We start from the raw sequence: 12,540 nt of genomic DNA on the forward strand, positions 1-12,540 counted from the left end.
TATATGAATATATATTATATGAACAGATTACATATATTACTCTGTATAATTAACTAAGTTAACTTACAAGTACCACTTTCAGCAGTTCCTTGTATTTATCTAAGCACTGTATTGCCTTAGCAGCGACAAAATACAAGTCGTTCAACTGAAATTAAAGGTGCCCTTAAATACTGCGGTATCGTGTGCTCAGCCAAATTTCGGCCCGACCTGACACGCTACTCGTGAACAAGCTTGTCGTTTTAGCTCGACTTATTTTTCTCAGAAGTAACTTTCCATGTTTGTTTTTGGTGTATTAGTACTTCTTTTTTGCTTTTTTCTCTAAAACGAGCTGTCTTCAATTTGAAAGTAATTTCGTACAAAAAAGGAAATGACCTTAAAATATCATTGCATGATATCGTAACTCTCCATTTCTACAAGTAACTATGTTGTGGTTTAATTTTACCCTTGGTACAATTTGGTACGCTCTTTTTATTTTATAAGAATCTAGTTTATAAGAATATCGAGGCTGAAATTTGCGAAGTTTTAGGAATATTTTAAAAATAAACCCGAGGCTGAGATTTTGAAAAGAATGTAGTTTTTAGTTGAAACAAAATCAGGCATTTTCATTTCCGTCACTTTATCTCTGTGAAGAATGCTTTGTTTAAAGCCAAAACGGCCAGGCTGCAACGAAAAGCAATGGTACATGTGCACAATGTAACACGATACAGATCTGGACACCAAACACTTGTAATTGATTACCCAATACTTGCTAAAACGGAAATGTCAAACGGTATTTTCTAAGAACGTTCATAAGAATATTTTCAGCCTAAAATCGGCAGAAAAATAAGAATGTTCAGCCTGGGTCGGAAAAACTGTATTCTTATAAAAAAACGAGTGCATTTTCTTTTGTTCTGGTGTATGGTAATATATGATAAAAATAAAAACAAAACAAAAAACAAAAGAAAAGACCAGATTGTAACAAGGGTAGAATTTAACCACAAAAACTATATGTGCAAGCTTACAAGTTTCCTTTGTTAGTTCATTTTCTGTTTATGTATAATTCTGCTGGCGGCGACCAAACCTCGTTCGTTCCTCGCATGGCTTGTCCGCACCCGCCAATGGAGTAGACATGTCCCTGGGGACATTTGTACCAATTGCCTTGAGACAAATTCATCGCAGTCACGATCTCTTGCTTTTCTTCGGGCGTTATTGGTGACAGATAGCGGTAAGCTTGCCTGGCAAAAAAAACATGAACCAAATTATTTCTTAAGGCAATCTCTCGACCAGTTTGCTTTGCGGCCACTTGCTCCTGCTACTATCCGGGGTGCTCTACTTTTAATCGGACAACATGAAACCCTGGTGTGAGAGATTTCGAACGATCCAATCCGAACCGATTCGACATAACACTTGGGCAGTGAGCAAGGAAAACCAAAATTTTATCAACCACAAAAAATGCCGCCGATAGCTACTCGGTACTTAATGCATTCAGGTTAAAGAGGGACCTTTTAACCCGCGAAATAATTATTACACTTTTAGATACCATTAGACGCATTGTTTTAGTTTTGATTTTTACGCACTAACTGTTGGATATTGTTTCACGGGCTAAATGAAATCACTCCAGAAAGGCATCTCCTTGAAGCCTCTTCTCTTGATAACTGAAGTATGAGTGACGAAGCCTTGTTTCAAGCCATATCTTGTTCACAGGCCACTTAAACTACGCGGAATAACACAAGAACGAGGTTCAATTACCTGATAGTACCCAGCTCTCCCAGCATCTCCTCCAGTCTCTCCTCCTTCACGAGTCTGCCGCTGGACAGTTCATCTTGGACAGCTGACGTCACGTCAAGGTAATTTCTCTTTAGATTCAGGCCCAGGCTCTTGACGTTGTGACGCAACAAACACAGCTCAAGCTGCAGGTTTCGTCGGCTGAATTCCACGCTGATGTCTCGAAGTTCCCTCTCTGTAACTCCTTGGGACATAAAGCGTTTTCTCAAATACTCCAATTCCCTCTGCACGGACAGACCTATTTGTAAAAAAAAAGGAATGAGAACGGCAGGAATGAACAAACTCTTTCCATGTGGTCCTAACATTAACCCAAGGCTGACTCTAGCTTTTGGTTAATTATGACATTTTGAAGCCCGCAGGGCTAGTACTTTTATAGCCCTAGCTTGATAGAACTACGATCCGTGGTTGTTCTTTTTTTAAGGTTACAAGGTGTTAAGCTGAGACAGAGTATGATTAACTTAAACCTTGAGGACGCTTTTTTTCTAATAACTGATTGGTGTAAGAAATTCATTATTTCAGATTACGTGAAAAGCAAATGCCGTGTATGCCTAAATGTAAAGTGATTTTCATTGGTTTGAAGCACGTGAGAAGCAAAGACCACACAGGCGTAATTATTAGTAATTTAACATTGTCCAGGGCACTTGTACAACACGTTCAACACACGTGTTTCACTATTGGGATACAAATTACTCCACACCAAACGTGTGCCTGGCATATGAAGTTCACATGCTATGTCCAGTAGAAATTTTACACTGATAACGATAATAAATTATTACATTGGTGGAGTTTAATTTTTTAAGTGGTAAAAGTTTGGTTCCGTTTAAATAATTATAGTGTTAGAAATAGGTAAAATAAAATATATATAATATAATAAATGAAAATTCTAAAATAGGAAAGATAAATTATTATCTATGGGTAAAAAACTAAATAAATAAAAAAAAACCGTTGGGCAAAATAATGCAAAACATACTCAAGTACGAACATACCTTGCAAGCGAACATCAGCGCTTAGTTTCCGCTCACGTAGAAGACTTTGGTTCAGCTTCTGTGTCATGACACAAAACCTCTCCATTAACGTCACCTGATTCTCAGTCACTGCCGCTACATTCCCTTTGGTCATTCGTTCAACACTGCGCTCTAGCCTCTTCCACTCCCTTATTTCATTCTCTCCGTTAAAAGTCTTCTCTAGGTCTGTCAGACGCGCCTGCAGTCTTCTCCTTGTTTCGTTCATTTCACTTGGATGACCATGCGCGCGCACCTTCACTTGCTCGATGTCTTGTAGCCGCTGCTTAATGACGTTGCCGTATCGCAGGCTCGTGCGAATGGGAGTGGAACAACGAGGACAGGACTTGATTTGAATCATGTGACTTTTATTCAAATCATCATCTGACATGTCCATGTACCTGGGTAAAAGTAAAGAATTAGTCGTCGATAGAGAGAAAGTCTGAAAAGGTAGATTTAATTACAATGGAATCTCGATATAACGAAGGGCCGACTGGCAAAATATGTTTGCTGTAACTGAATAACGAGGTTTCGTTATATCGGGGTTCTTTTCCATATGTTTGTTATACAAGGGACTTCGTTATAAAGAGGTTTGTTAAAATGTACTGGTTGTTTTGTTGAACCATGTCTGTATAGAAACTGGTTTGTTTACAGTTCGAGTACTTGGGAAGGAAAAACTTCCAATACAAAAAATGGTGTATATTTGTATATTCCGTCATTTACACGAATTTACTCCGGGCGACTGGAGCCAAGCTGAGTAGCCACGCCTACTGTTCTACACAAACCATCAATTATTGTGAATTGGTTTCCTGATAGTTTTTTTTTGTTTTTTTTTTTTTTTTTTTTTTTTTCCCCCCCGGTTAACTCATATGAGAAATGTTAGAAATAATTACCTGTCCAGTCCTGTCACTGAAAAAATGTGTTTGCAGTCTGGGAGTTGAACAAAGAGAGTTTCATCCTCATCTTCGTCACCGAACAAGATCTCTGTAATCGAAGAACCATCATTCGTTTCACAAACAGCACAGATGCACGGCTCTCCACACAAACCGCGGCAGATGTGGCGGCGTCTTCCACACAACAAGATTCGATTGCACGGAACGTTACATCTCGGTCTGTCACACACCTCTCCGCACAGCTTGGAACATGTGTAATGACGACATTCCCACGTGCACATCTCACAACACGTCACGCACAGTTCGCCACACTTTTTCTTGCAGTCGCTGTGTATGCAGCGGTTTTCGCATTTTCTAGAGCATGGTGAACACGCTGCGATGCAAGAGTCTCTACATTCGTGAGAACAAACCAATAGACGAGTGCATCTGGACTTGCACCGTTTGTGAATTCGCCCCATTCGACACTCTCCACACGTTCCGGAACACTGGTGACCGCATTCCAAATTAGCCGAGCAGCGGACTGGGCAATCTTCTGGTGTGGCAGAGCAGGCGATTCTCACATTGTGTCCACATGGCCATTCGGTTCTTTGCACCAGCGTTTGACATTTTTGTGTGCACGGCTCTCCACAACGCCTCTGACACCGATGACCGCACTTGGGGAGCGATTTCTCGCACTTTGTCTCACATTGAACTCTGCTCGAGTCCTTACTACATCTCACTTTGTTGGTGTGCCCACACAATGGAAGTATTTTCTGCACCAGTACTTGGCACTCTTTTTCACACTCTTGGAAACAAAGTTTGGAACACAAGTGAGAACAGCCTTTGATGGTTCTGCGACACCTTTCCCCACATCGGTACGTCTTGTGCTCAACGTCAAAAGGATGACACAGCTGTTTGCAGGCATGACCGCACTGTAGGCGTACTTTACACGGACGCTTACAACCCCCATTGGGCACTTTGTCCCTGAAATCTCTGGCCAATTTTACCGACACCTCTGCACGATGAATCTGACAGACAAGTGGCAAACTCTTCCCGATGCTCTTACTCTCTTTCAAATCGGCAACAATCTTTCTCCAGATGTCACTGTGTTTAGAAAGTAGATCAAAGTTTCCAATGCAGTAGAAACCCTTCTTGGCACGAGACAGCGCCACGCATGCACGGTTTACAACCTTGATGAAGCCCACTTTCTCGTCTTTGTTGCTGCGCACGAGCGAAAGAAGAATTATGTCGTTTTCTTCGCCTTGAAAGTTGTCAACTGTTGTCAATCGGACACTCCTAACTGCTTGATCATCTTCCTCTCGGAGAAAGTCTCTAATTGCGAACATCTGCCCCATGTAGGTTGTCAGAAGTGTTATCTGATCAGCTCTGTAGCCTTGCTGAAGCAAATAACGACACAGTGCCACTAGAAACCTGGCCTCGTGCTCATTGACATGACTGTGCGACTGATCGTCGGACTTTTCTGAATAGCTGTGGTTGATGAAGAACATGTTCTTCTTCATTCCTTTGATGTCTTCATAATTCTCCACCGACTCGTCATTCTCCAGATCATCATAGATGTGCCTCATCAAGGCGGCGATTTCAGGCCTCATGCGATGTTGTACGGACAGCCTCTCACACTGAATCCCAACATTCACCATTCTCTCGAACAGCGACACATCCAGTTTGTACTTCTTGGCCAATTCGTAGACTGCAGGTGTGGGCCTTAGTTGCTGGTGATCGCCAATCAAAATCAAGTGCTCACATTCCTTCGTCAATGACGTAATAATGTGACCCTCCAGTACTTCAGCGGCTTCTTCAACCAGAACGATTTTTGGGCGAATCCGCTGGAGGAGGCGACGGTGCTTGCCAGCCCCTGTGGTTGTCATGCCAATAACACGTGCTCTTTGAAGAACAAACAAGTTCTCTTCCTGAATTAACTCAGTCAACCTAGCTGACAACCTTTCATAATCAGGTTGGTTGGTCTGTACCTGGTGCAGATAGTGCTTCTCGGCTCTTGCAAGCCACAGTCTGTAAATCTTCCAGCGCTGCAGTTGCGATAAACGTTGCGAGAGGAATACACGCTTCTCTTCGTCTTCAAGCATGGCTTCCAAATCTTGAAGATTTCTGCGAAGCTCTGTTGGCCTTCTGGTGTCTTCCGTTTCACAAATGACAACTTCTGACGGTTTAATTGCACTGTTGGTGTCATCAGCTTCAACATCGTCCTCGTTTGCGAAGGTCCGAAACGATACTTGCATTTGGAAATCTTCGTTATGGGGACCATGATCATCTCGATCTCTCGAACCTCTCGCGGCAACATGTCTTTCTACACCAAGCCATTCACAGAATAAATTATTAGCACTTCTTCTGTTGTCTTTCTCAAACTCTCTCTCAAACCATTGAGCGTGACGCTCTGACATGAACTGCTTCAGCAAGTGAAAAGACAGAATTCCTCTCCTGGAAAACTTCAGCACAGTTATGGAAAGCTCCAGCTGCCCATTTTCACTTAACTCTCTCCTTTTCTTTCGAGCCTTTGTTTTTGCTCTAGTTATCCTCCCAGGAATTTCTTTGCTCTCACGCGCTTGTTCTCGATGAAACCAGAGCATACAGGACTCCAGCTTCTTACTTTTAGACCGCCCACCGACACGGACGATCCCTGTCAAAAAACAAATACGGTTTCGTTAACTTCTTGAAGGATCTATGCCAAGGAAATACCAAAAAAAAAGTTTAAAAAAGAAGAAAAACACCTAACTGGTAAAAATAGAATAAAAGGGAACAAGGATGGTTAAAACTGGAAAAGATTGAGATGGATTACGAATGATAACCTTGAAACATTTTGACCAAATATTTCAGGATGCGTCGTCTGCTTTTGCAGTGATTTCATTCAGGTAACTCGAAAATCGATTAGACCACACCAAAACCAGTCATAATGGTTTGATTTGGTAAAATAGTACTCGGCAAAGTGCACCAACCCATTAGAAAGTTGAGGATGACTAACGATGGCGAGGATGAAAATGGATTACTATACAATATGGACAAACTTAAAATCGCGAGGCTTACATGTGGGAAACCCAACAAAAGTGGTTTGATTTTGCAAAACAATACTCGACAAATGACAAGAAACCCCCGGAAGAAGCCATTAGGAATCGAGGATGACTAACGATGGCGAGGATGGAAATGGATTACTATACAATATGGACAAATTTAAAATCGCGAGGCTTACATGTGGGAAACCCAACAAAAGTGGTTTGATTTTTTAGAACATTACTCGACAAATGGCAGGAACCCATTAGGAAGTGAGGATGACTAACGATGGCGGGGATGGAAATGGATTACAATATGGACAAACTTAAAAACACAAAGCTTTCATGTGGGAAACCCAACAATAATGGTTTGATTTTGCAAAACAATACTCGACAAATGACAGGAACCCATTAGGAAGTGAGGATGACTAACGATGGCGAGGATGGAAATGGATTACAATATCGACAAACTTAAAAAAGCGAGGCTTGCATGTAGGAACCCAACAATAAGGGTTTGATTTTGTAGAACAGTACTCGACAAATGACAGGAACCCATTAGGAATCGAGGATGGAAATGGATTGCAATATGGACAAACTTGAAAAATGTCTGCCAAGGTTGTCCCAGATTGCTCTAAAATGATGTTTCTAAAACCTCACCTGTCATTGGCAGGAGACCTTCCAGGAACTGATCCAAGGCGTGATTCGTGTAAGACACCATCAAGATTGGTGACCGCTCCTCTTCGTCCTCCCAGAGCGAGGCTGTCTGCAAAAGAACATGAGCGATCTTCAAACCCACATACGTCTTCCCAGTGCCTGGCGGCCCTTGAATGACGGCAAACTTTTTGGTCAGCGCCAACTGAAACGCTCGCAACTGTGAGTCGTTAAAACCCAGGCTGTCTCGGTAGCGTCGCAAGTCACTATCGTAGGCATCTAGAAGAACTCGGCTATCGGTAGATACACCATCCTCACTGCAGGAATCCATACTTTCGCCCTCTGATGACAAGCGGCTCTCCAAGGAGACGGAATTGCTGTCTTCGGTGAAATACTTCTGGGTAGTCGGAACCCAACCAACGCCATCATTCTCGTTGTCTTGTATTATGCTACTCATATCGTAGTAGCCGCTTGTTTTAGCCTCATGATTTGGTGGACCAACAAGCTTTTTGCATTCTACAATATGCTCCTGAAAAGGCAGGCTACCAGGTTCAATTTCTTTCAACGCTTCCAAAACGTATCTGTACGCTTCAAAGAATGCTTGAGACTCCACCATGTCAAATTTCCTCTTTTCCTCAACAAAATGAGTCAATTTATCAAGCTCTACGCCTTCAAATCGGACATCAAGCTCGCCGCAGCAAAGTTCTTTAGGATCTCGACTCTCAACCGTCGCAAACAAAGGAGTGTAGAAGTCATCTGCTGAGAGGCAGAGAAGGGAACCAAACTTCAAACGTTTGCACTTTTCCCATGGGACGTTTCTCACACTGTGGTGAAACACGTCAAACCGGATTCTGTAAACCATTCCTTTTGGACTACATACGGGATACAGCACTGTGACGCCACGGTAGAAGTGCACGTCTTTAGCTTGTTTTCTGACGCTGCTACCACTTGCTCCCAGGCCACCGTAGTCCTTTCGAAGCTCCAAGATAGCCTCGCGTAGCGGTAAAATGAAATCTGCTCTGACAAGTCGAAACTGTATGTCCAAGTAGTGCTCCAGGTCTCTGTAGCGACGGTTTACAACGTTGACGCGAAGAAATGGCTTGTAAGCCGTGCCAAGGTCTTCAGCTTTTGGGAAAACGCTAAGCTCTCGAAAGTTGTGAGGGGGCTCGACTTCGGGTTCATCTTCCCGTCTACACAAAGACTCAAACTCTTGATCAATGACTGCCTTATGCATATCGTTGACTTCAAGGATTTTCTTTTCCAACATAGCTGTGTTCTGTAAACGACCTCTAGCTTTAAGTTCTCTGAAGGTGTGTTCAAGTTGGGCAAGAGGAATGGAGTGAACAATTTCACGTCCAAATCTTTGCAAGAACTGAAGGAAGATTTCTGCTAAGCTCGAGATCACATCAGAGGGTTGGAATTCGTCTCGCCTCGATCCCCCAAAAGACAACATTCGGCTGATGAAACTAGAAAGATGTACATTGAGAAATTTGCTTTCAATTACCAGACGTAGTAAATCTTCAGCGTGACGTTTTACCGAGTTTGGTGAACAACAAAGATGAATAGCTCGAATAACCAGCTGCATCAAATCACGTCTTATTTCTGTCTTGGATTTCAGCAGTGCATCAAATCGTTCCGATCTGATGGCGAGTTCCAAGATGCCATCTTCAGGAGTTGCAAAGTTGCAAATTTCTTCCAAGACTTTGTACCCTATGGGCTCAGGCTCTTCATCTGCTTGCCCTCTCTCCACTCGACCTTCCCCTCCCCTCCCATCTGTTGTTCGTCTTCGTTTTGGCGAGGTTCCCCGTGAGTCACGTGACAAATCATCTCCCTCGCTTCTTCGTCTTCTGTCTTCAAAGTCCGTTCTCCTGGAATCATGAACTTCACTGTAACATCTCTTGCGAGTTGTCCGCATTTTTATTTTCAATTTGAAATCATTTGGGCCGTGTCAGTGAGTACAGACCTTTCCTGGTTGGAGAAAGAAATTCCATTATTGACAAACTTCCTGCTGATAGAAGAATTTTCCTTTTTATAACATTAAACAAGCAAGCCGGCTTTTCCTCAAAGGAATGATACCTGCAACCTAAAAAGAACACAATAACAACTACAGTGAAAAAAACTGAATAGCTTTGACAACTAACAGCATGCAAAAAAAATTCCTGTCTGATACCTTAAGGATACTGGATTCTGAGTTGGACAAGTGGATTTTTTCCATCACTTGCTTGATGGGTAAGAAAAATCTTTGGCTCTTTAGTTAGTTAAAAAAATTGAGCCAATAAGAAAGAACTTTGGAATAATGTTGCAAAAGGCTGTTGGTACAACAACAATAAAGAGCTATCGTTTGTCGCACAATGTAGTCATTTGTGATGTGAATCACGACGTTTTAATACGCATATTGCAGGTCTTCATCAGGCAATGAGGTACTTTGGGATAGCACGCAATCGCTTAAACTTGCCCTTGTTAGGGAACCTGGAAAATCTACAAAATCCTTTGTACCGTGCAACATACTTTGTTTTATATAGTACATTGGAATCCCAGTTTTTCGAATAAATAAAAATTGTTGCCAGAAATCGGGGATAGAGCTGCAGGGTCCTGCAGTATTTGACTGAGCGAAGCAAATCATCCAAGGATAACGACTTTTGTTCGAGTTATGAGGTTCGAAGATCGGGATTTCAATGTACAAAGTTTACAAGTAAATCACCACAACAACGACAAAGCTTTTTACTTACAACTCTCAATTCAACTTGTCTCTAGAAATCAGACGATCTCGTGGCTGAAACTGAAATGTAAAGACAATATTAATAAATTAGACGGAAATACTGAAAATGTATCGTCGTTGCCCTTCTCATCGGCGATCCTTAAACCCAGAATCTCATCATTTCACGTCGAGATTTTTAACGAGCTTGCCTGCTAATATTTTCTTTTATGTGATAGTTAGTGAAGTTCTCGGTGGTAACGTCGCCACAGTTTGCCTAAACTATAAACAGCGCCTCTTGCACACCGCACTATAATTATATTCACTAAATCCACTGTCGGCGGAAGTTCATCTTGCACATAAAGTCAATGCATTTAAAGTTGAATCGAAGGTGAACACGATAACTCAAAATTACAAAACACAAATACAGAAATGAGCATAAAATAACTAACAGCGATTGACATGAAGAGTACGGGAAAACGACTAAGCGAAATAAACGACAAAACTTACAGGCGAATGTGACGAATCCAAAAACCAAGAAGACTAACCGTATATGAACTCAACTTGAACAGTAAACTCAAAACTCAACTAACCGAATAAATTACACGCCAACAGAATGTAAACTGATATGCAAATAGATATGACATAAAGAAAAATAGACTACTAAACAAAAGAAACTAATAAACAAGAAAACTAGAATAAAACTATGAAACTGAACATACTATGAAAGCCACATATACAAAAACTCTGGTGCCTAACATTGACATTGACATGAAATCATTCTTGGCTGCGATTAACTTATCAGTAGACTGTACGAAAGAAAGATTTTATCAAAAGTTTTTAAATTTTGTTGCAAAGATGTTCTGAAGGGAAAAAAACTCTTGAGTCTAGTATTAACCAAAGAAAATGACAACAAATCCCTAAAATCATAATTAATCATTCTCGACAAACAAATATGTATTGTTTCGTTTAATTTATATTAATACACATTTTGTAAAACCAAGCCAGGCTTTAGATAATTCCAAAGGCTTATTCCTTTCGTAGAAACGGAGGTTGAAAGTTCTTTGATTTTTTCTTACGGTGCTAAGAGTTGCAACACAAAGTAGAAGTTGCAGTTGGAAGGAATGTTTACATCCTAGACTAATGCTAATAAATCTATTTAATAATTATTGGTAGCATTTGTTGCAAATAGCAGTCCGTTAAACGTTTCACAAAGAAGGTTGATCTCGAATTGCCTGTGCATGTGTTGCAAGACGCAAAATTTCGCGCAGCAAGAGAGGTTGCCTAGTACAGTTTTAGTACAATTACGTTTTCACAAAGCAAAAATGTTTTGAGGAGACGACAAAACAGATCGGATTTCGACGCGCCTTGGCATACAGTTTTGCATCTAGTATCAGTTTTGCTACTGAGACTGAAGCAGATCTTAACAAAAATTAAATAAAATTTATGCTTACCTTGATATAACTTGTCTGAGCTCGTCAAGGACACTTCTTTTCATAAAAAAACGGTAGGAGGTACATTTTAGCAACAACAATAATCTTGCATTTGTTTGCATCAACTGTTTCCCTGAAACAACAAGAGCTTTCCCAGAAGCGTCGTCCGGGATTCCGAGAAAAACGTCTACTTTGTGATTGGTTGACCGTAAAGAACCAATCAGCTCACTTCACCTGGAAGTAACGCCATCGTCAAATGCAAAGATCAGTCACACTTTTGAAGGTGAAAAACAGTTTTAAAAGTGGCCAGTTGCCTGTATAATCTTTTCGTTAGTAACGGCCGAAATATATTAAAGAAAGGGGACCTTATTATCGAAAAAAATTGCGTTAAAAAATAAGTGGTTACATCGTTGTGTAACGCAAGGATCGGTTGTTCTCTGAACAGACAAAAAATAAACAAGAAAAATGCAAAATGGAAATAACAACACATGGGTAGACGGACGTGATCTGCTGTTTTGAAGATCTCCAAGAAGACCATGCATCATACCGCGAAAATTCAGGAGATAATTTTATACTTAAAACGCCATATTTGGTGTGATTGATCATTTAATTCTTGATTAATCTAATTTGTAGATTATACATGTATTGTGCACGAGAGAAAACTCTACATTGTTATAAAAAACAACTAGAATACTAAATTTTAATAATGAAACTAAAAGCACGAGTATATGCAAGCAGGACCGTTCGAGGTGTACCCCAGGGGGAAATCCATTAGAAACGCATTAGAATTTAAGGAAGAAACTTTTACACCATAGTTAGTTCCGCAAGATACGTTTATTCACTCCAGAAATGGAAACTATGAAGTTATCATAACGTTTTACCTACAGAATTACTTAATGATTAAACATCTCGATCAATGTTGCGTTTTACGTTGCTATCAATCATCTTAGCGGACGTCTCAGGAAATACGTTTTAGAGTCCGTGGGTGATCGTCATAAATGATTGACAGCAGTGTAAAACGTGATCGTTAGTTGAGGTTTAAACTTCACAGTTCGCACCTTTTTGAAAGGCGCAGTACGTTAGCTATACGATTTAACCATATAG

At 40.9% G+C, this 12,540-nt stretch overlaps 3 protein-coding genes and 1 long non-coding RNA gene across 4 annotated transcripts in view; 2 read left to right on the plus strand and 2 right to left on the minus strand.

Moving 5' to 3' along the window:
• Positions 1-12,540, minus strand: part of LOC144629934 (inhibitor of growth protein 1-like) — a 212,108-nt gene that overhangs the window by 122,869 nt on the left and 76,699 nt on the right. The gene's annotated exons all lie outside the window — the stretch shown is intronic.
• LOC144629939 (uncharacterized) overlaps positions 1-12,540 on the plus strand; it is a 168,501-nt gene that overhangs the window by 42,853 nt on the left and 113,108 nt on the right. The window lies entirely within an intron of this gene.
• LOC144629931 (prolyl hydroxylase EGLN3-like) overlaps positions 1-12,540 on the plus strand; it is a 105,283-nt gene that overhangs the window by 38,791 nt on the left and 53,952 nt on the right. The gene's annotated exons all lie outside the window — the stretch shown is intronic.
• Positions 1,019-10,281, minus strand: LOC144630918 (NFX1-type zinc finger-containing protein 1-like). The gene is made up of 6 exons (XM_078489278.1): positions 10,038-10,281; positions 7,315-9,276; positions 3,659-6,290; positions 2,751-3,166; positions 1,729-2,002; positions 1,019-1,214 (listed from the first exon to the last, which is right to left on the minus strand). Exons 2-6 carry the CDS (start codon positions 9,221-9,223, stop codon positions 1,019-1,021), a joined length of 5,427 nt encoding a protein of 1,808 aa, XP_078345404.1. The 5' UTR covers positions 9,224-9,276; positions 10,038-10,281.

Source organism: Oculina patagonica, chromosome 11 (genome assembly GCF_052425735.1).
Source record: "Oculina patagonica isolate OP01 chromosome 11, crgOcupat, whole genome shotgun sequence".
NCBI lineage: Eukaryota > Metazoa > Cnidaria > Anthozoa > Scleractinia > Oculinidae > Oculina > Oculina patagonica.